Here is a 25,235-nt window from a genome sequence, read left to right as displayed (position 1 = left end):
TCTGCAAGATTAGGCATGTAATTATGTGTTAAATAGTTCCATTGGTTCCTGCTGGCTCATTCAATAAAGTAGAGTGCATTAAGAGTATGTCATATAGCTCAAGGCCACTGCCACTGGAAAAGTGCTTCCACTTTGTTCTTTCCCATCTCCATCTTTCACTAGCCCTGTTGTTGTCACTGCAAGCACTGAGAGGAAAAGAGAAGCACTATGCACATTTGCTAAAGCTTCTAAAACAGAGAAAGGATAATCTATATAGGATCTCACTTAAATGAAATCAGAAACTTAAGTTGTAGGTGTTTCTTAACTTGACTGCACATGGGGATTACCTGGAAAGACATAAAAAAAAATCTGACCTGGGGAGCCACCCCTAGAGATTCACATTGGTCTGCACTAAAATCCAGCACCTAAATCCTATTTAGTCAGCATTCAGAGGCACTGCTTTTACATTCTTCATGCTAGGATGGGGTTCAGAACTCTGTAATAAGGAATACCTCTGATTTCTCCTCTGCCACTAGCCCTATAGGACTGAAAAAAATCGTTTCAATGTAAAAATACAAAGAAATTTAACTGAAATTTTTCCTCTCAGTCCTTGGGATTGAATTCTGGAGCTGGACACTGTCCCTGAGCTCCTTTTTCCTCAAGGCTATTGTTCTACCACTTGTGCCACAATGTGACTTTTGGCTTTTTCTGAGTAGTTTATTGAAGACGAGTCTCATAGACTTTTCTGCCAGGTGGCTTTGAACCATGATTCTCAGATCTCAGCCTCCTGAGTAGATAAGGTTATAGGTGTGAGCCACTGGCCAGCTGTTTTATTATTTTTATTTTTTACTTTTTTATTGTAAAAATACTATACAGAGGGGTTACATGAGCAAGGTAATGAGTACATTTCCTATGGAGCATTGTTGCCTCCTCCTTAGTTTTTCCCCTACCATCCCTTCCCTACCACCTCTACAACTACCCCTCCTCCGAAGTTGTAAAGTTTGTTTTTACCATAGTGTCTTGTACATCTCACTGTTACAAGGGTAAACCTGTATCCCAATTTATGCATTTTGTTTTTTCCCCCAGCTGTGTTTTTCTGTTGTTTTGTTGGCTTTTTTAATGTATCTTTTTATCGTTAAGGTGATGAATGGGGTGGGAGGTTATAGTTACATAAATAAGGTAGTGAGTACATATCTTTTTAAACAGTTACCCTATCCTTCATTTTCTCCCATTTTTTAATAAAAAGAACCAATCCAATTGTTTTTTAAGTTTAATGGAGAGCAAATAAGACTCCTTTTTAATCTGCACACTTCAGAAAGGCAAGTATTATACTAATTTTCATAATTGAAAAACCTAAAACTCAGAGACATTAACTTGGCTTATCCAAAGTCACACAATTGGTAAGTGGTGATGCCAGGAATAAACAAATTGCCCCATCTGCTGGTCTTGCTCCATCTTTACATTAGGCTTAGTTGAATGAGAAAAGAAAAGGATGTATGGTACTCATAAACTGACAAGTTGACATGAAACCCCTTAAAACAACTACTTAAAAATAACAAAAATAAACTTTCTGCATGGTTAATGAAAGGAACAGAGGGAACCAGAATTGGGAGAAGGAAAGAGAATAAATGAAGAGAAGGAAAAAAGATATCCCAAGCTAAGGAATATATGGGAAGATGCGGCTCTGCCCAGTCATAATGACCCTCAGAATCTATGGCAAAGTCATACTCATTGGTCTCATATGGATACTTAGCTTGTCAAGACAATGAACACAACCAGTTTGTTACTAGGTGTGCTGCTTTGTACCGTAAGTGCATGAAAAACACACCCTGCTCTGGAGATCCTCATAGCCTTCATAGAGGTCAAAAGCAGAGCTGTGTGCAAACAAAATTGTGCCTTGCTTCAGAGGTAAGCAGTAAGAACAGGAAACACAAATGCGGGTGAAATGAAGCTGCACCAAAGGGAACAGCTGAGATGGCTTTTGGACAGGCAAACTTCTTTGCTAAGCTGGGAAGGCAGGCAGAGAGAATGATGGGACGTTGGCCAAGGAGGCAGAATCTAGTGTACTTGAGTTCCTCAGACAATGACATTGTAATCTTCACTGACTCCCTGCTTTCATTCAAAGGTTGAAGCTGTATTTCTTAGAGGTTTGATTTTTTCACTCCATATTTACCTATAACCACAAGGTAATGGTTCTGCCAGGTCCATCCCATTCCTAAATCATTTAAGTCAGAATTCAATCCAAGTTTCCATTTTCTGTGCCGCCCTGTGCACATCGATCTCTATTCCATTCTATAATTCATAATTTTACAATCCCACAAATTTTTTTTTCTATTTTCTTGTAAAGATGCTGTGCAGAGGGGTTACATTTACACGAGTAAGATAATGAGTACATTTCTAGTGGAGCATCGTTACCCCCTCCTTTTTCTCCCACTATCCCTTCTCTTTCCACCTCCCTCACCCCAAAGCTGTAAAGCTCATTTACAACATAGTGTCTTGTATCATTGTTGTAATGGGTCATCCTGTGTCCTTGTTTCAGCATTTTGTTATTCCCCTGCCACTCCCCAATTAGATAAATGTATAATAAGATACAATGTACAAATACAGTGACAAAAGGGATATACCACAGGAGGAAGAACATACAAAAGAAACAAAAAAATCACATAGTATCTTAAAAACAACAAAGTAAAACCTCTTGTGTCCATATCTTGGTGTTCATTTTGCTTAGCATCACCTTATATGGTCATATGTACATAGCTTTCAAGCTTTTCTGCTCATCTGATAAGATTATCCTGGATGTATACTAATTATTGCAAATAAGGGAAACTATGGGACCTATGTTTCTTTGGGTCTGGCTCACTTCACTTAATATGATTTTTTCCAAGTCTTTAAATTTCTTAACAAAGGAGGTGGTGTCATTCTGATGGAAGCAGAGAAATCCATTGTGTGTGTGTGTGTGTGTGTGTGTGTGTGTGTGTGTGTGTGTGTGTGTGTGTGTGTGTGTACACATTTTCTTGATCCATTCATCTACTGAGGGGTATCTGGGTTGGTTCCATATCTTAGCTATGGTGAATAATGTAATAAACATAGTTGTGCTGGTAAATTTAGTATAGCCTTCTTTGTGATCATTTGGGTAAAATGTCCAGAAATGGAATTTCTGGGAGCTCTGTACAGCAGCCTTTTCAGTAAATGATGCTGGAAAAAATTGGTTAAACACCTGTAGAAAACTCAAGTCAGAATCAACCCTGCATCAGAATCAACTCCAAATAGATCAGAGACCTCAAAGTAAAAGCAGACACCCTGAAAATATTACAGGAAGGAATAGGAGAAACTCTAGGGCTGGCACAGGCTGAAATTTTCTTAATAAAGACCCAGAAACACAACAAACAAAAGAAAGTTTGGACAAATGGGACTGCATTAAAGTGCAGAGCTTCTGCATTGCAAAGGACATAGCTAGCAAGATCAGTAGAAAGCATACAGATTGGGAGAAGATTTTCATTAGCCATACAACAGACAAGGGCCTCATACCTAAAATATACTTAGAACTCAAAAAAAAAATAGATCCCCCGAAAACAAATCCTCAAAGAAACAACCGCCCGATTAATAAGTGGGCTAAAGATTTAAAGAGAGATTTCTCTGAAGAGAAAATAAGAATGGCCAATAGACACATGAAGAAATACTCAACCTCTCTAGCCATAAAAGAAATGCAAATCAAAACAACATTGAGATACCACCTTACCCCAGGTAGAATGGCTATAATCAAGAACTCTAATAACAACAGATGCTGGACAGGATGTGGCCAAAAGGGAACCCTACTACACTGTTGGTGAGAGTATAAACTTGTTCAACCACTCTGGAAAGGAGTATGGAGATTCCTCAAAATCTCATAAATCTTTATATCACTTTTCTTTTTTTATTGTGAAAATACCGTACAGAGGGATTACAAATACATGGGCAAGATAATAAGTACATTTCTTATCAAGTATTGTTGCCTCCTCCTTTTATATCACTTTTCTAATCACAACTCAAATGAAATGCTTCTTTGTTTATTCCATGTGAGGAGCACTAACTACTTAAGGAGTTCAAAAAGACTGCATTTCAACTGGAAAAGAGCCTCCAAACCAGCTTGCATTAATGTATTTTGAATTCTGGGTGTTTCTTTGAAGCCTGAAATTGTTTAGACTTTCACAGAACTTTTCAATTGTTGTCCTTAAGTGGCTATCCCCTTTCCTTTTAATTAGCAATGAACTTTGAAGGCTTTAATTAACAGTTTGTCTTTATGTAAGAAGAGAGGTGGAGAAATTCTAAATTCACTTATTGGAATAACCTCCAGTCTCATTAAGCTCTTTCCAGCACGCTTTAGACAGTTAATTAGAATAAATGTATCTTTCATCTCCTCCTTTCTATATCATCTTAAAACAACAGAGCCAAGGAGCAATGCTAGCATAATCACACACAGTCTGAAAGGGTTCTAAACATACTAGAATCAGTGTCACTCTTGCCTTTGAATTAGTTCAAAGCAGTTATAAATTCTATGGTGTCTATTAAGGGCAGACTAGTAACTATTAACTCCACAGCACTTAGTAATTTATTGTTTTACCTATACTCAAATTGTGCTTTTATTGGTCTATCATACAATTCCAGCCCTTTGTGGGAATAAACAAACAATTGGAGGATTCTACCATAGTCTATGTTAAAATAACTCCCACAGGTTTATCTTAACCCACAAATTTATGAAGTAATTCATTTGTTAGAATAAAATTATTATTTCCTGATGGACAACTGCCTTTACTAGTAGCTTTAATCTTTCTTCTGATATTTAAATATGTGCAAAATGAATCATAGTTGTGTGTGTGTGTATGTGCACGCACGTGACCCAGGACTAGGGCTTGAATTTAGGGCCTGGGCATTGTCCTTTACTTTTGTCATTCAAAGATGGTACCTTGAACTGAGTCACAGTTCAGATTATGCAATTGCATTATCTATTGCCTTTACTGGACTGTTTACTGAATTCCGTTCCTCCCACAGCCTTGGACCTCAAATGCTCATACAAAGTATATATGAGCTCTATTCCAGTGACAATGAATATGTTTAGACTCATTCTTCAGTCTACAACTCACAAAATATTGGAGCTACAAAGATCTTAAGACTTACCTAGGTGTTTCAAACTCTCTATGGTATTCATAAAACATAACTAAGGCTTTAGGAGGTTAAGTGACTTTCTCAGCATTATACTGGTAATGACAAAACAATGATGTAACCATACATGCTCTAAGTACATTTTGCTCAGTGTTACCTGCAGACCAGCAATATTAATATCACTCAAAAGCTTGTTAGAAATACTGAATCTGGGGTCCAACCCCAGATCCACAGATGGGTCATAGATCCTCAGGTAATTTGTATGTCTAGCCTTTGAAAAGCACTGACCTTCATTGCCTTTTTGGGCACAGGAAGTGAGGCAAAAAGATATGATGTACTCCACGACTCCTCCATTTCTATATATAAGCAAGTATCTGGATTTCCTGAAGGCATCGCTTGTAATTTGAAAATAACACTACTCATCTTGTAGCATTTTAATTGCATAAACCTTTCATTCTTTGTGGATAATAGATGCAAAGACCCATGTATCTAGTACCTAAAGTAATGTGTATTTGCTACATGCTTTATTGTTAGTACCTGTTTTTTTTTTTTGGTGTGTGTGGGGGGGTAATGAGTATATTTTTTATTGAGCAGTGATAACCTCCTCCCTCATTTTTCCCTCCTGATTCCCCTCCCCTCCTCCAAGTTACAAAGTTCATTTCCAACATAGTGTCTAGTGAGTATCATGGTTGCATTGGTTCACCCTTTGTCCCACCATTTCTGATTCTCCTTCCCTTCCCCAAATCAGTTGAACTTATATACAAGACAAAGGGTACTGAAATAAAAATAACAGTGACAACAGGGAATAAGCCAAAGGAAAAAGAAATGAAAAAAGAAATAACTGCAAACAGTACAATAAAAAAAAAACAACCCTTGTTTCCATTTCTTGGAGTTCATTTCCATAGTTTCCACGATCTTTGACTTCTCGCTCCTCCCCAACCTCAGGCAAATGTTAAGGTAATTTCTGTCTCCAGATTGACCTGTTGTGGACAGTTCACAGACTAAGCACCTGAGAGTTCAGTTGAAGGGGTGTTTATCTGACAAGGGCAAACACAAGCTGGACTCTCTGAGCACCTGGATGAAGAGACAAAACCAAACCCTTTGCCTGTTCTTTCATTCATACAATTCTCTTAGTCATTTGCTTTCCTGTTTTCTCTGACCACTCTAGACTCACAGAAACTATTGACCTGGCGGCAAGGTCAAGTATTGCCACTTCATGGCTGTGCAATACCAAGAAGAAAGCTGTTACTGACTATGCATCTATGAAGGAGTTACTTTTCTTCTATCCTTTGTTCTAATGTTTTAACATTTTATTTTTATAGTATTGCATTTTCTTTTCAGAAATTATCATGAGAGAATAATTGTGGCCATTTTTAATAGTGTACATGAAATGAGTTTCCAAAGCCAAATCATAACCTAGTTCCTATATTATTTTGCCTCTGGGTCCCAAAGACCTGGTGTCTGGAAGTACTGATATTGTTATACAGCTACTGCTGTGATTTTCTCAGGCCATGAACTCCCAATACTGGCAACAGTAGAGTACAGTTAAAAGACAATGTTTCATGGCAAACATGTCACGTGTGTCAACAACAAGAAAAATAAAATTTAAAAAGGAGAAAAAATTAGAATCTAAATCTGAACCAGAATTTGGGGAAGTGAAGCACATTATGACTAAGAAACTATACTGATATTATTAAGAAATCAACTTGACAGTATGTTCTCAAATAAAATAAAATAAAATTAAAAAAAAAAAAGAAATCAACTTGAGGAAAATATCTTAACATCAATTAGAAAACCAAGATTCCATTATGTAATAAGCCTCACAGTACGTTATGAACAATTAAAAAGCTTAAAAGGAATGAAAGTTTCTGAGGAAGGCAATAAATTCCAGTAAAATTTAAATGATTCTCATTTGTATTGGGCTGCCAGGATGGAAAGCTAGGGCTCTCATTATATTTAAACCTGAAAAGAGTCAATACTATGAGTAACTGCTGGTTGTTGTTAATACAGAGTTGCAAAACTTGAAGAAGCAGATTTAACTTCAGTGTCTTCTTCTAGGTCATTCTGCCATTCCTCAAGGACTTATACAATAAGGAAAGGAATTTCTGGGTCATCATCCTCTAAGATGTTCATATGGACCAGTGGCCGGACCTCTTCATCTTACCGACACGATGAGAAAAGGTAAATGCCCAATAACTCTATATTTTACTGATTATCCAGAGAGGATAGAGACACTGGCTGGAGACAGGACAGTACCTCATATGTGTGAGGTACTGAGTTAAAATTCTAGTATGTATATGTATCTCTCTCCTCTCTGTGTCTCTCTCTGTCTCTCTAGCCTCTCTCTCTCTCTCTCTCTCTCTCACACACACACACACACATATGCAAAGTTTAAAATTTGAAATGTAGGAGCCTTATGTTGTCAAAAGCATGGAAAGAATAGTTTCAGACAAGTCTTTTTCAACTTACATGCTCACTGAAACAACACAACTTAGCAACACTTGTACTCTCTCACAAATCCTAGCTCTGCCTGCAGATATACATGAACCATTATCCTTTTCACATCCAAAGACTGTGCTTTAGTCTCTGTTGAGAGTGGCACAGAAGGAAAGCAAAAATGTTGATAGAAAGATTAGCTTGGCATTGGTGGTCATACTATACTCAGAAGACTGTGATTTGAGGATTGTGATTTCACCCTAGCCTGATTTGGAAAGTCCATGGGATTTTTATCTCCAATTAAGCAGCAAAAAGCCAGAAAAGGAGCTGTGACTCAAGTGGTAGAGAGCCAGTCTTGAGCACAAAAGCTAAGATACAGCATCCAGGCCCACTAAATGAAAGTCCAAATGGAGCATGATTTAAGCTTTTAGGGAGTGAATGCATCCATATGATTCTGCATATGCTTTTACTTATTATGATGCTTAAGATTTTGGCATACCAAGGGGTTTAACTCAGGGCCCTATGCTTGCAAGGCTGCCATGATACCATAAACCCATAATTACAGCACTGTTCTTTGCTGGATAGTTTTAGGATAAGGTCTTATTTTCTGCAAAATGTGCACCTGAGCTGCCATCCGCTTACTTCTAAAGTTTCTGTAATCACTAGCTGTTCACTAAGGTGTCCAGCTTCCCTTTTGGAGACAAAGTCTCTGGACATTTTCTCTCTGGGTTGGCTTAGCATGGAGACCTACCCAATGCTAGCTTCTGCATAGATGGGAATGACAAGTGGACATCATTCTGTACAGCTATAGTTCAATCCTTCAATTCTTAGCTTCCCACCTAGCAAGAATTACAAACATGAACTATTAACATCTGGATTAAAAGCATTTTTAAATATGTAGATTGTCTTCTTTTTTGTATTTTATTTGTATCCCTTTCTTTCTCACCTTATAATATTACTTGGTTCAAATGAAGTTTTTACCAGTATGCTGTAATTTATGCAAGCCACACATCAGACAGAATCTGATTGAAATCAGAATTGATAAATGGTGAAGGACACAAAAGGACCTGAGAGGTTTCTTTGAATATGGTTAGAAAGCTTATTTTTCATTTTGAAGCCTAACTTGCCCTACAGGTAAAATTCCTCTGAAAAAACTCCAAAAGCAAGGTCATTCATAATAAAAATTTGAAAGTTATTTAAATATTCACATTAGACACCTGTTAAATAAAGGTGTGTAATCTATCAGTATTTTTTAATGCTTTGACATACTATTAACTGAAAAATGCAAATCTGAATACAAATTATGATTGCAATGACACACACACACACACACACACACACACACACACACACACACACAATACATAGTCAAAAATCTGGAAAGTGAAGCTGGGTGCCAGTGGTTGATACCTATTAATCCTAGCTACTCAGAAGGATAAGGTCTGAGGATCATGGCTCAAAGCCAGCCCAGGAAGAAAAGTCCATGTGACTTTTATCTCCAAGAAACTACTCAGAAAAAGCCAGAAACGGTGCACAGTGGTAGTGTGTTAACCTTGAGCACGCAGTGCCCAGGCCCTGAGTTCAATCCTCATGATGGCAAAATAGAAAAAAACTGAAAGGAAATGTTTATATACCTTATGTGTGTGTTACTTTTTATATATTAATTTATAATAAAGTAACATATCTGTACTTTATATATATACTTAAAATATATACTTTAAAGTATACATAAAGTATATATATTACATTGATTATAGAATAAAATTACATATATACATCATATCACAAAGTAATATATATTACTTTAATTATAGAAAGAAAATTTATGACATTTAAGTGAAATTAAGCCCAGAAGGCAACTAATACCTGAACAAACACTGGTGTTGAGACATGGCTTTCTTTGCCCATCTCTAAGTTATCACAGACTTTTTCTCAATGCTCACTTATTTTTAGTGTGTTACTTAAAGCTCCCACGTTTTTAATATAATTTGTGTGTGTGAGAGACAGAGAGAGAAAGAGGGGGGGAGGGTGAGAGAAAGAGAGACAGAGACAGACAGACCACATGATAGAGCAATGACCTGTCCCTGGACTATTCCCCAGTTGTCACAGGAGTAATGTAACATTTAGATATTCTTATAAATTGTTCTTTAACAATGTAATCAACATTTTAAAAGCAGCTACTGTATACTATGTTTTATATAAAATATCAGTGTATGAGGCAAAAACTAGTATGCCTTTTTATATATTAGAAAGTAGAGGTATGAGGCCCTGGGTTCGATTCCTCAGCACCACATAAACAGAAAAGGCTGGAAGTGGCACTGTGGCTCAAGTGGTAGGGCACTAGCCTTGAGCTGAAGAGCTCAGGGACAGCGTCCAGGCCTAGAGTTCAAGCTCCACTACTGACAGAAAAAGAAAAAGGAAAAGAAAGAAAGAAAAGAAAGAAAGAAGGAAGGAAGGAAGGAAGGAAGGAAAGAAGGAAGGAAGGAAGGAAGGAAAGTAGAGGCACAGAGTATTTAAATAACTTCCAATAGTGCAACAGCTAACTAGAGATGGAATCAGGCTATGAACCCAAGCCTAGTTCACAAACTCTCTGAAGCTATGACTTGGGATTTTAGAAATGACTTTGAACAGAAAATGCTGTTGTCTCCAAGATGCTTTTAGTGGCACTAGTTAGGGTGAGAATGCAGATAATGATGGCTGATAGAGAATCAGGATATGATGGTCATTATGTTAGCAGTTTGGCATTGCTCAGCAGACACTGAAGTAAACTTCATTCTTTTTAACCTTACAATTAGTCCTTTCTCTGATCATTTCCTATGTGCAGAATACTAGTTTCTATGCATCCTCCATTCTACAAGCCCAGCAGTGAAGGAATATTTCTTCCTCTAACCAAACTTTTTGTCCCTAAATTGCAGGTGCTCAAGTAAAATAAGCAGTAATAACTAGTTATCCCAATGAGACAGAAGTTATTAAGCTAAAAACATTGCAAACAGTTTTTACTAAATATTCTTTGAGTTTTAAAAAAATAAGTAGTTAATAAAGTATCACATATAAAAACATATAACAAATGGTGTCATGAGCATCTGACTACTCACCATTTAGTTTAAATATTAAGCAATCAGAATTTTTACAACTTTGAGAATATGGCTCTAATACCATTCTAACCCCAACAGCACCCAAACCCCAATCCAGAAATAATCACTATCCTGAATTATGTTTCCTATTCCTTTGCTTTTTTCATGACTTTGGAGAGTTTATATAAATAGAATGAAATTAAATATGCTTTTCTGCAACTTGCTTTTATCACTAAACATTGTATCATTATGATTTACCAATAGTGATCTCAATGACTAGATATTTTCTCTGCTAGGTAGTATTCCATTGTCTAAGTAAACCATCATGTATTCATGCATCCTACTGAATATTTGCATCATTTCCTGTTCTTTTATCCTTAGCAATAATGCAGCCACATTGCACATGTCTTCTTGTATATTTGTTAGGAAGATAGATCCAACATTGAAATGGTTGATTCAAAAGTATGCCCAACTTCAATTTTATTAGTCAATGCCATTGCTGTTCCAAACCAGCATTCCTGTGACACCCATGGCTGGAAAGCTCTTTCTGGAGTACACCAACAGGTTGGTGCTCACCAACAGGTTGGTGAGCACCAACAGGTGCTCTGACTTTAATCTGAGATTCTTAGATAAGAAGAATAAGCTTCTTTCCTCAGTCTGTTTCTGTGATAGGACTATTTGAATATATGTTCCACTTTTCTACTGGATTGCTGGTTCTGTCCAGCAGATGCTGTGATGAAGGATGAAAAATTACTCAGGAAACAATATATTGCCTAGAAGAAATGAGTTTAATCAACAGACATGTTCAAACTGGAGTCTTTTCTACCCTCCACTTTTTTTTAAGGGCTAAAGTACTTCCTTGGGGAGGGTCTTGGTTGCAGATCAAAGGTCACATTCCAAAGGACTGTTAACAGGATATCAGGATGAAGTCAGATAAGTACACTCAGGCATTCTTCTTGTTTTTTGACAGGATTACAACAGAAAGTCTGATAGGCAGCAGAAATCCTGAGTCTTTACTCAGACACCAGATAAACATTCTACCAACAGTAGTTTCCTGCTGGCATCAGGGACACTACATGCACACTGTCCACTCACACTTCCTGCTTTCAAGCATAGTTAGCATGAGGATAGAAGGTTCCACATATCTCCTGTTTCCATTTTTAAAACAGCCATTTGTTATTGTGAAGAAAGCCAGCATGATCATCTTCATTCTAATCTGTTCTGTTCAAGAGATAGCATCACATATCACTTTAAAGACTGAAACAATAAGAACAATTATTCTAATAGTAAATAATCCATATTATGTAAAGGTTCCGTCCAGAGAAGTAATTTTTAAGGTTAAGCCAATTGAGATGGTTTTGTGGTTCCTTGAGTTCTGATTGATAAATATAGCTTTGAAGCTCATTTACTTGAGGTAATTAAGAATGTAACTTTTCCATTTCCTGCAGAGGGAATCAGAGAAACACCATGGAGATGTTCTTTCCTAGTTTCCAATCATGTGGAAGGAATTATAAAGTAAAGGAGCCACACATAGTTTTTCAAAACCAGGATCATACTGAGTTGCTGTCTCTCAAATAGATCCTGCTGCCATTCAATAGCTTGCACTTAAAACATCTAGCCTTGTCAGGATTATTTGGACTGTATGAGTTTGTCTTACTCAGGAAGTAAGCTCCCTGAGTTATGATCAATACTGGCTAACATAAAAACTGATTTTCAGGAATTCAGGGATCTGGACTTGCTGGGTTCTTGCCAGGTCAACTTTCTATTTATGGCTGAGGGTTGTAGAATTGTTTTTTCCAGCTGTTAATAAAGCTTGACACAGCTAGCAGGCAGCCTCTACAGTCCTGTAGAAGAGAGAATATAAGCATACACTAATATGTAATAATCAAGCATACACTAATATGTAATAATCCTATGAGGTCCTTTCCAGAACCTCCCCCCACCTTGAAGTCTCTTACCAGGACTTTGGGTTCAAGTTACTTAAAAATATGTTTCAGCTGCTGCAAAAACCTATTGGTCACAGTTTAAAATTTTTTAGGGTAAATGAACTTTTAGTTGACTGGTATCAAGGGGATGTATCCTTACTTCCCCTTTTTGTTTAGTTGGATTGAATTATAGAGTATGGTGGGGCTGGGAAGTTGGCTCAGTGGTAGAGCGCTTGCCTTGCATGCCTGAGGCCCTGGGTTCGATTCCTCAGCACCACATAAGCAAAAAGAAAAAAGCCGGAAGTGGCGCTGTGGCTCAAGTGGTAGAGTGCTAGCCTTGAGCTGAAGAGCTGAGGGACAGCGCCCAGGCCCAGAGTTCAGGCCCCACGACCGGACCCAAAAAATAAATAAATAAATAGAGTATGGTGAACATGTTCTACAAGTGCTTGAACTTGGTGATTATAAGGAATACTACATGGGCTGGGAAGGTGGTTCAGTGGTAGAATGCATGCCCTGCATGCATGAGGCCCAGGGTTCGATTCCTTAGCACCACATAAGCAGTAAAAGCCAGAAGTGGAGCTGTGGCTTAAGTGGTAGAGTGTTAGCCTTGAGCTGAAGAACTGAGGGACAGCGCCCAGGCCAAGTTCAGGCCCCACGACAACAAAAAAAAGAAAGAAAGAAAGAAAGAAATTGCACAAATAGCTCAAAATTATGAGAGGTGTAACATGTTCCATTATTGGGGGGGGGGGGGGGAGAGAGAGAGAGAGAGAGAGAGAGAGAGAGAGAGAGAGAGCTGGTCTTAGGACTTGAACTCAGGGCCTGGGCACTGTCCCTGAGGTTTTTTTTTCAAGGCTAGCAACTCTACCACTTGAGCCACAGCTCCACTTCTGTGTTGTTGTTTTTGGTTGATTCAGGATAAGAATTCATGTTCTTTCCTGCCCAGACTGGTTTTGAACTGTGATCCACAGATCTCAGCTCCCTAAGTAGAGAGGATTACAAGCATGAGCTACTGGAGCCTGGTTATTATTACTTTTTAATTGTTGTAGAATTCCCATATGACTAAAACTTTCTAACAAGTAAAAATCTGAAATGTTTAGATGCTTAATGGAATAGCATGGAATGAGAATGAGAAAAGTATCAATGAAAACAGAAATATAACATTGTCTCCAAAGAAAGGGAACATGAGTAATATCAGTCTCCCAAATTGTGTTGGAAAGTAATTGTGTATAGTTTACTAGATTTGATTCTAAGTGCTTTCTCTTTTTTTAAAGTTTACATGCATTTTATATTTTTCTGATATTTGGAAAGATACTATTATTTATCAAATTTTTGGTTTGATTTCTATGCTAAACTTTCTTTTTAATGGTTTATATGTACATTGGTTTGTGTTTTTTTGTATTTTTCTAATAATTGTATTATTGACATAATAATTTTTTTCTTTATCAGTAAATGTAATATTTCTTTCCTTTCCTTACCAGCTAGCAACTCAGAAATCATGGTTAAAACAAATGAGAGTGGTCATCTTTGCTTTGTTTCTGTCTCTAAGGTGGATTTTTTCAATATTTCACTAATAAGTATTAAGTTTAATATTGGAAGTTCCTCTACATCCTTTATTACCTTAATAATGTCTATATCTATATATAAATTGATAAGTTATTATCTTAAATATTAAATTTTCTTTTATTATCATATGATTACAATTTTTAATAAATGTATAAACAAAACTAAAGTAAACACTCATTAGATTTCTAGAAGAGATAGCCTTAATTTCAGTATATTTCATCTCTACATATTGTTAGGTTTAATGAACTAACTTTTTCAAAAATTTGCATTTATGTTAACAGATGAGGTTGGTCTATAATTCTGTACTACAATTTGCTCTGACTCAATTTTGTCATCAAAATTTGACAACTTGACAAAGAGTTTGGATAGCATTCTGTTTTTTGTCTTATACTCTGGAATGATTGGTAAAATTATTTCTTTAATTTTTCAAGAAAATTAACTTTTCAGGCTGGTCATGACAATATGCATTTGTAATCCCAGTGATTCAGGAGACAGAGATCAGGGAAATTGTGATTAAAGTCTAGCCCAGCAAAAAGTAAGACACCATTGCAGAGAATGCACTGTGTGGCATGTCCTAATCCGAGCTACGTGGGAGGCAGAGATGAGAGGACTGTGATTCATGGATAAAAACAGGAGACCCTATCCAAAAAATAACTAAGTCACAAAAATTATGGGAGTACTGATAGATGAAGAGCACTTGCCTAGCTAACATGAGGTCCTGAATCACATACTAATGCTACAAAAAAAACCCCTAAATAAACCCTTCTAAAATCATAGAACCTTTAGTATCATTATCTTCCATTTCATTTATTCATACGCTCTGTTCATCTTTCCACAGATTCTTTAATTGGCTGCCTAGTCTATTGATTTTCAGATTTTATTTTCTAATATAAGCATTTAAAGCTGTATATAATCAATCCCACATCCACTAGCTGTTCTATAATGGTTTTCCTATCATTCAGATCTAAATACTTTTTATTTTATTTTATTTTATTTATTTATTTATTTTTGTCAGTCGTGGAGCCTGGGCACTGTCCCTCAGCTCTTCAGCTGAAGGCTAGCATTCTACCACTTGAGCCACAGTGCCACTTCCGGCTTTTTCTACTTATGTGGTGCTGAGGAATAGAACCCGCGCCTCATGCATGCAAGGCAAGCACTCTACCACTGAGCCACCTTCCCAGCCCCTAAATACTTCTTAGTGTCTACCAGACTATAATTTATGACCCATGAGTTCCTTGTTTTTATTTCTGTATATAGTAATCTTCTAGTTACTTTTATTATTTATTTCTACCATTATTACACTAGGCTATGTAATGTAAATATAGGTTAGTGTTTTTCTAAGGCTCTTTAGGTTATAAAGATACCCTAACTTTTTTGAATGATTCACCTTATTTTCTATTTCTTTCTACATTTTATAAGAAAATTTCTTATAAAAATTAAATGTTAAGCCAGGTGCCAGTGTCTCATGCCTGTAATCATCCTAGCTACTCTGAAGATCGCAGTTCAAAAGCCAGTCCAGGCAGGACAGTCCCTGAGACCCTTCTCTCCAATAAACTACCCAAAAACTAGAAGTGGTGCTGTGGCTCAAGTGGTAGACCACTAGCCTTGATCTAAAGAGCTGAGGGACAGGACCCATGCCCAGAGTTCAAGTCCCACAACCAACAAAAAAATAAATTAACATGTTAATACATTGCATAAAAATAAGAAAGTAAAATATTAGTTCACTGGGAAAATGTGTGACCTGAGAAACCAAAAGACAATGAAAGAAAAATAACTCCTGTTTCTGTTTTTAATGAGTTTTCTCTTACCTTTAATCATTTATCCATAATACATAGCCCTAGAAAATCTATGGAAAAGTTGATAATATGTTCATGGGCATAAGTCCTGTAACTATGTATACACACTCTCATTTGTTATCAAACTGAAAAATACTTTGTTTATAAGGCAATGTAAAAAGAGTGAAGATTAATTAAGCTAATCTGAATTGGAACTTAAAATATATAAATACCAGTTCAAGAAAAATTCATGAAATCTGGAAGAAGATGAAAATACACATGCAATGGAGTATATGTCAAAAATGTGGAAGGATTAATGTACAGAAGAATTATGTTCTTTCCTCAATTTCTTCAATGCATCACTGCCATATGAGATAATGGGTCTCCTGGGGCAAAAATGTATTGTACCTGTCATCCAATCAGCTCTGAAGGCATTCACTAATCCACTGCCCAACAAGTTGTCTCTCAGCAGATCTAACAAAAGAACACTTTTATTTGAGGTCCTCAGTGCCTGAAAGCTTTGATTCCCCCCTGCCCCCCAAATTTGCTGGTAGTGCAATCCAATGAATACTGATTAGAATAAAAAAGCCAAGGGCTTTTTCAAGTCATAGTTCCTGATTTATCTGATTTTAATTGACCAGTGAGCCTCTCTATGGACAGCTCACATCTATGCTTATCACTACTATTTTCAGCCCAAAGGAAAACATATTTTATGAGCATAATAGATACAAGAGACTGAGCTTACAAAGATGAATATGTTGACCCTAATTCTTGGGCAACTCAATGTTCACAAAAACACAAATATTCAGAATGTTAAGTCTCATAAGCCAAGTGATTTCAAATACACATAATTCTTTGCATCTAATTTCTATCTTCCCAACTTCTCTTTCCTACACCTTATCTCTCTGACAGTGTCAGGACCCAAAATGTGCTTCTCTTCTCCTAGTATCCAACCTATTCTTTGTTTCTCTAAACATTGGTAGAATTTTACAATCAGTTTCTTTGCTTTCAGATATAAATATTCCTAAACAAATAACCACACTGATACAAGTAATCTTTCTAAAGCACAAATCTAATCACTTAGTATACTTAAATTCTAACTTTAATACCCCTCTCAGAGGCACATGGGTTCCTTCTCTTTCCCCTGTCTGTCTAACCAGCTAACTATTGGTTCTGCTCCACCCAACAAATCCTGGTATCCAATCATACTCAAATATGTGAATCCCTTACAGTTTTTGCCCAGGTAATCTCAATTGTTTACTCCTACAAGACTTGCACTTGGTTCAATCTATCATAGGCACTTAGCCATTTCTACTTATATCAAGCTATACCCAAAATCAACACTTACCCTTGTGCTTACAAGTCAAAGGCATGGAACAATATATCTGTCATTGATCCTGTCAATGGACGTACAATATTATGCTGTCCAATTTTCCTGAAGGCACTGTATCAAAGAATTCATTTGCCAGTCATGTTGGTGACCTTCCTAAACTTGTTTATGTACCAAAATGGTTGTATGATTATTACAAACCTATCATAATACACATTAAGTTGGGTTGTATAATGAAGAAGGCTCAAAATTGGAGACTCTCAACTCCTCCTTCTTGTTCTCAGTCATCAAAACATTGTCTCTACCTATTTCCCTACTTTTTCCTCTCTGTGTCCAAGACACTCTATACACCCAGAATCCTCATCTCTTGGTCCCCTGCTCCTCTCTTGGTCCCTTCCTTGACAATGTCCTCTTATTCTACCTGCTTAGTCTGCTCTGTCACCTAAATCTCTCTTGCTCTTTGCATTCTTCTCTTCAATATTCTCCAGCTGGGTGTTTTACCATTCCTACCCAGAGCCCTTCTATTTCAATAGCAGCATTAGAAAGACAAATTAAGCTTTTAGTAAAACCGTGTTACATGATGAAATAAAAACTAGTCAAGTAAAAAATGTCACTGATTTTTGAAAGAGCTGTTAACAATTCTCATCCAAAATCAATTACTATAACAGCTGTGGATATATAAAAGAAACAAGTATTCGTTAATTTTAAAAATTGACAAATACGTCAAATTGGTCATAATGTGAGAATTCAAAAAATGAATTTCAATGATGTCAAAATGTTAACAAAACAGCAAATGACTCTAAAGATTATTTGAAAAAGTATAAACTGAAAGACTCCTACAAGAATGATGTTAGTATATATTAGAAGAATATTTTTTACAATAGAGACCCAGAAATACAACAAATCAAAGAAAGGTTGGACAAATGAGATTGCATGAAATTGCAGAGCTTCTGCATGGCAAAGGACATAGCTAGCAAGATCAATAGAAAGTCCACAGATTGGGAGAAGATCTTCACTAGCCATACAACAGAAAAGGGTCTCATATCTAAAATATACCTGGAACTCAAAAAATTAAATCCCCCAACAACAAATCTTCAAAGAAACAACTGCCCAATAAATAAGTGGGCTAAAGAATTAAAGAGAAACTTCTCTGAAGAGGAAATAAGGATAGCCAATAGACACATGAAGAAATACTCAACCTCCCCCCCTAGCCATAAAAGAAATACAAATCAAAACAACATTGAGATACCACCTCACCCCAGTTAGAATGGCTATAATCAAGAAATCTAATAACAACAGATCCTGGAGGGGATGTGGACAGAAGGGAACCTTACTGCATTGTTGGTGGGAGTATAAACTTGTTCAAACACTTTGGAAAGTAGTATGGAAGTTCCTCAAAAGACTCCACATAGAGCTCCCCTATGACCCAGTAGTCCCACTTTTGGGCATTTACCCAAATGATCACAAACATGACCATACTAAAATTACCAGTTACTATGTTTATTGCAGCATTATTTATCATAGCTAAGATATGGAACCAACCCAGATGCCGCTCAGTAGATGAATGGATCAAGAAAATGTGGTATATATACACAATGGAATTCTATGCCTCCATCAGAAAAATGACAATGCCCCATTTGTTAGGAAATGGAAAGACTTGGAAAAAATTGTATTAAGTGACATAAGCCAGGCCCAAAGAAACATAGGTCCCATGGTTTCTCTTATTTGCAATAACTAGTATATGTCTGAGACAAGCAGAAATGGTCAGATAAGTTGATGTTAGGCAAAATGAACCCCAAGATAATGATTTAAATGTTTTTTTCTTTCATGTGATTGCTTCTAACATATTTATAAGCTGATTTTTTTGTTGCTTTGTATATCCCTCCCCCACGGTATAACCCCTGCTTTCACTGTATTTGATGTTGGTGTACTTTGTGGAGAGGTAGCAAAAAAATAAATTGTTTAAATAGGGATACAGGTGGACTAATTGCAACAATGAGATGTACAAGACATTATGTTGGAAAACAAACTTTGGCAGGGGGGTGGAGTGGGGGTGGGGTGTGGGGGGAGGGCTGGAGAGATGGGAAGGGATGGGAAGGTGAAACAAAGGAGGAGGCAACAATGCTTGCTAAGAAATGTACTTATTACCTTGCCCATGTAATTGTAACCCCTCTGTACGGTATTTTCACAATAAAAAAAGAATATATTTACATACATACTCACAAAAGTTATGTACCTATGAGCATATGACTGAGTCTCACTATGAAACTTAGCTTTAAAAGAATCAAGTCAAGGGCTGTGAACATCACCTCAATGCTATGCATGGATAAAAGGATATTCACTCACTCAATTGTCTGCAAGACATCATGTTTGCGACTCTGTGTTAGAATTGGAACATGATGTTCTTATTAAAAAGACTAAATTATGACATCTAGGTGAGGTATATGCTTTTTATCCTAGGACTAAGAAAGCTAAGGCAGGAGGATTCTAAGTTTAAAGCCAACCTAGGCTACATTCTAAGACTCTCTCAAAAAGAAAAAAAAAACTTTAACTACGTTGCCAAATAAATTTACAAAATGAGTATTTTCTCCCTGTTGAATATAAACCAAGAGAATCTAAATTTAAGTGCATGATGGCTAGAGAGAAAATCTTTCTTGCACTTATACATTTTTACATACACATTCTCATAAATAATTTAGCTGAGTCCTAAGATCAGATTTAAAGGAAATTTTCAAATATTGGGCTCAATAAAATTGTACTATGTTGACTTGCTTGGAGTAAAAATGAAATTTGCTTGAAAAATGAAAGTATTTTTGTTTATAAGATAATTATTACAAAGACTTTAATTATTCTTGGACTTACCTGTAAACTTAGTTTAACACTAAAAGTATTTTGAAAGGGTTCTACAAAAGATTTTGAAGACAATGTTCCCTGTGTCTGTAGCAAACATACATATGTGTATATGTGTATATATAACATTCATATATACATATACACATATTTATAAATATGCATTAATTGTATGTATATATTATATATTCATATATACATATGTATTTGTAAATATACATTAATTTTACTGACCTTTGTTCCCTTATTTCTCCCACCATATACCCTACCCCTCACTCTTTTCAGGTAGCTTTATTAAAATACATAAATGAAGAACCAACTAAAAAATGAAATACAAGTTTGTGTAAGCTCCAAGGTACAAATATTTCTATTATAAATGATTATGCTTAGAACTGAGCACAAAATAATTACATGTTGCTTTTTCTACCTACTACTGAAGGTAACTGGGGGTAAAAGGAAGATACCATTCACATTTAGACTCTATACACGCTTTTCCACAGCTTTTTAGTGGGACATGGAAGTTCAAACACAACTATAATAAGACTATTTTTAAGTGTGTCATATAAAGGCAGTAATGTAAACATTCATCCAAAATATGTTCATCACCTTTTGATTTCCTGACTTTGTTCTATCTTACCATCAAGTTAGTATTTATGAACTAAGTATACTAAGTTTGTAAGAAGCAAGTAATGAATATATAACCACCTCTTCTCCTTAAAAAGCTCACCAAAAGTCCTCTCTTTCAAACATGAGAGAAAATACTAAAGGGACTTTGTCACTCTCAAACATTTCTTTCAACATCTAAGCTAAGCACTAAGACATAAATAAAACTACCCTAAATTTTATCTCCTAAGATTTTCTCTCTCTATCCTTTTGTCTATCTATTCTACCTTGACCTCAGATCTAGCCTTATTATCTTCTCCTAAAACAACATAAGTCTTCCTATTCCTCTCTCTGATATGTTGTCTTCCATTTTTAATATATTTTCATATACATTAATATACTTCAAACTTTTCCAAACTTACCTCTTCCTCCACAACACACTCTACCCATTATCATTAACATAATTGTAATGTCCATTCATGTGACTCTTCCTATCAGAACTACCTTCAGTTCTTCATCTCATTTTGTTAACTCTGAATCAAACTTGAAGATTTCTATTTAAGAGAATATTCATCAAGGAAGCTTTGTCTAACATCAATTCTTCCTCTCTGTCCAATCAACCCAAGTTGGGGATGCTGCTCACCTCCTGTAATCTTAGGACTCCTTAATTTAATTTCCCACCTTTGTTGATATTTTTTCTTCTATTGTTTTTTGGTGCAGGTACTAGAGAGGCCTGGGTGCTGTCCTTGGGCTTTTTTGCTTAAGGTTCGTGTTCTACCACTTGAACCATACTTGCACTTCTGGCTTTTTTTCTTGTTAATTGGAGATAAGGAGTTTCACAGACATTCCTACTTAGGATGACATCCTGTCCAGCATCCTGAGTCCAGCACATGGATATCTACTTTCTACCTTTTATAAATTGGGCAGGGACCTAACTCCAAACATAAGAATTTATCGAACTCTTCTTTTCCCAGATTATTCATTAGTCCTTTGATTTACTCCATCAATTCAGTAGTCATTTAGTGAACTCCATGGGTATAACTCACCAGCTACCACTTACATTTTGCTGAGTAATATCTTGATTTCCCAAATGCCCATTGGCTATATAGAAATCAATCATTTTCTCCCTTTTTTTAGCATTGGAGAATATGAAGACTATTTGTTAACTATTCTCAATTGCAAGTGTATGTGTATGTGTGTGTGTGTGCACGCACACGCATGTGTGCATGCTTGAACTCATGGTCATGGCCTGAGCACTGTCTTAGAGCTTTTATGCTTAAGGCTAGAGCTCTACCACTTGACCTACAATTCCACTTCTAGCTTTTTAAATGTCTACTCCTTTGTACAACTACCTAAATATTTTTTAAGTCTCACAGACTTTCCTGCCCAGGCTGGCTTCAAACCACCACCCTAAGATTTCAATCTCCTGAGTAGGTAGGATTGCAGGTGTAAGCCACCAGTATCAGTTTTGATTTGTTTTTAAATCACCCATTTAAATCATTTTATGTTTCTTATTCTTGTGATATATTTGGCTGATTATGCCTCATCTCTTTTGTGGCCATGGAGTAATATAAATGACTTGTGTGACAGCCTAATACTCCAGAACTGGGAAGCTATTGCTTCATTTTTTGCTGTTGTCTGTCTGCAGGAAATGCAAGTCTCAATGGCAGTCATCATAGCTAAATACATGTTAGTAGGTAACATTAGCAAAGCAATGACACATTATTATTTCATTTCACAGCAGGTATTTGAAGCTACTTAGCCTCAGCATTGTCTTTTCCTGCTTCAGAAGATTTCCTGCCTACTGTTCTTGTCTTATAGTGGCACCAATTTATTTTCAAGTTTGTAAAGGATCAAGTTTAAAGTTTTTATATAAATCCTGTAATTTCCAAATGTATTGTAGAAACTTAGAGGGTGAGTGATTGTCTGTCTGTGGAAAGTAAAAGCAGGAAAGGATAAGTAATCCAAGAACACTTTCCTTGGGAGCTGGAAAATAATTCAAAATATTTTTTTAGGCCTCTGACCAATGGCAATGAGTAGCCAGTTGTGAATGATGGGGGTGGGGGGGGGGGACCTGGAAGATAACAAATTTAGCTATGCACTAAGGCTACAACTGCAATACTAGCCAATCAGGAGACTATCTTGGGCAGGTCTGTAAGACTCTTATTTCCAATTAACCAATAAAAAACTGTAAGTGAAGATGTGGCTCAAGTGCCAACTTTGAGTGAAAAACATAGTGAAAGCTTAAGGCCTTGAGTTCAACCCCACTATTGGCACCAGCAAAAAGAAGAAGAAAAAAGATAATTTAGCTGTGTTTCTACACCTCCAATGGGCCTCTTTCTACTCATTGAAGAAAGAGTAAGATATATATAAGCTACCTCACAAATAAACTCTAAACATTAACAATAGTTAGTTAGCTAAGTTTGTACACTGGTAACAAAATTGATCAACAGTTTTCCCCAGAAACTTTTGTAAATAAATATAGATCCAATCTCATATATTCATTTAACATCTACCCTCATATTCTACCAGCCAATTAGAACAGTGTGTAAGGTGCCATAAGCACAAGAAAGTGCAGACTAGAGCACAAAGCTGCTTATATACAGGTGTACAAACAATGAACATCTTGTTCATCACCTAAACAAAGTTAAATGCTAGATTTGACTCATTTCTTCCTCCAAAAAATATGAGTAATTAGTAATAAAAATCTCAAAGGAAACTCTGAAGTCATACTTGCGTTTTGTTTAAAGCCAAAAAAAATTGACTAAGAGCTTCTTTATCCATTTTTGGGGCATTCAATTTTTTTCTCCTGTTTCCTACACACAGGCCAGAAATATTTCCTCTACCAATGTCCTGAACCAAAAACATCCTTATCTAAGTAGAAATTAAGAGAGGGGACTTACCAGGAACTGATGGTTCCTCTACTCCAGAGATTGAGATATGAGGATCAAGGTTGGAAGTCATCCCAGGAAGAAGAATTCATTCTTATTTCCAGTTAACTACCAAAAAGCTGGACGTTTTTGGCTCAAGTGGTAGAATGTCAGCTTTGAGCAAGAAAGCTAAGGAATAGCACAGGCCATGAGTTCAAGCACACACACAAAAAAGATTAAACTTTTAACTTGATGACCAGTCTTGCTGGAATGCTTGAGCACTGCCCTCCAAATCCACACTTGTGTACATCACTCTGAACAACTAAAACAACACCCCAGAATTTCTCATGTTTTTGTACTATCTTCTCCAATCCAATCCCCTCATTACTAACTGATACTCATTTTTTTGCCATTTTGTCTTTTAGAAATTCTTTGGAATATGACAGTAGTTTTATGATGTTACAACATGTATGTCTATCCATTGCTTTTCATTCCATTTTTAATAGAAACATTTATTAAGTACTTACATGTCAGTTATTCTTGGACAATTGACTTCTGCTGTCTAATGAAGCAGTATCTCATTGAAACATATTTTTACTCTGTAGAAAATTAGGGATCAAAAATATTAAGGAACTTGTTATCGATACAGTCAGTAGATGGTAAAATCAGGACTCCAACCTAATTTATTCATCATATGATGCTGCTCCAAAACAAACAACCAAAAATAGTAGTATGGTTATAAACCTCAAGTCAATAGAGCCCAAAGCTATCATAAGTTTGAGACAAATGTTAACCATAATAGCTTCCATCTCTATTGAGGGAACATAGGGATTAACTTAATAGATTCATAATATATGTTGTCATTTATTTGAATTAATGCTTAAGTAGATAAAATCCTAAAATCTATCCATCATAATCACCTTGATAGATGGTAAAGTCACTAAACCCAAGACATTATTTTCAGAGTATAAGGGACTGCTTTCTCTAGAATTGGACAGAAGTAAAATTAATGGATTGTTAGATATGAGCCCCAAGGTAAAGACAGAATGGTAAGTTCCCATTCAGTTGGTGTGTTTATGAGTGGTTATGTGTGTGTGCTTAAATGTGCATACATGTATGTGGGTATATAAGCATCCATGTGTACATGTGCTTTGGGAAGCAGATGCCACCCACTGGGATTATACTCAAGCAGGTTTGGAGAGTAACTCTATTTCTCTCAGCCCAGAAATGCAATGGCAGAAACTTTCCTTAAGGAAGAGTGTGCTAATTAACAAACCCTCATGTAAGACTCTATTGTTTTCAACTTCAGAAATATCTACCAAAAAATCAGGGACCATGACCTCCTGGACAAAAGGAAAACAGTCACAGCACTTAAAGCTGGAGAAGACCGGGCCATTCTCTTGGGACTAGCCATGATGGTTTGTTCCATCATGATGTACTTTCTACTGGGAATCACACTCCTACGCTCATACATGCAGAGGTAAGGGCATTGGGTGGCTGGGACAGGGGTATCCTTGTTCTCTCTCCTTTTCCATTGTTCTATTAACCCTAAGGTCATCTTTCTCACTTTCTTTCCTACTTTCAAAAAGTTTCTGGTGCATATTTACTTGGTGTTACGTAATAATAATGATGATGATGATGATGATGATGATGATGATGATTTATGTTTAAATTGCCTACAATGTGCCAGA

General features: G+C 36.4%; 1 protein-coding gene across 1 annotated transcript in view; it reads left to right on the top strand.

The window, feature by feature from the left end:
* The window catches only part of Kcnmb2 (potassium calcium-activated channel subfamily M regulatory beta subunit 2), a 285,567-nt gene that overhangs the window by 244,566 nt on the left and 15,766 nt on the right, over window positions 1-25,235 (top strand). Inside the window, exons 2-3 of the mRNA XM_042678898.1 lie at window positions 7,177-7,299; window positions 24,854-25,024. Coding sequence (XP_042534832.1) covers window positions 7,244-7,299; window positions 24,854-25,024 — 227 coding nt within the window. The 5' untranslated portion in view covers window positions 7,177-7,243. The remainder of the gene's footprint in view (window positions 1-7,176; window positions 7,300-24,853; window positions 25,025-25,235) is intronic.

This window comes from Dipodomys spectabilis, unplaced genomic scaffold (genome assembly GCF_019054845.1).
Source record: "Dipodomys spectabilis isolate Male_0828 unplaced genomic scaffold, ASM1905484v1 ptg000050l, whole genome shotgun sequence".
Lineage (NCBI taxonomy): Eukaryota > Metazoa > Chordata > Mammalia > Rodentia > Heteromyidae > Dipodomys > Dipodomys spectabilis.
This window is presented reverse-complemented; position numbering and strand designations above follow the sequence as displayed.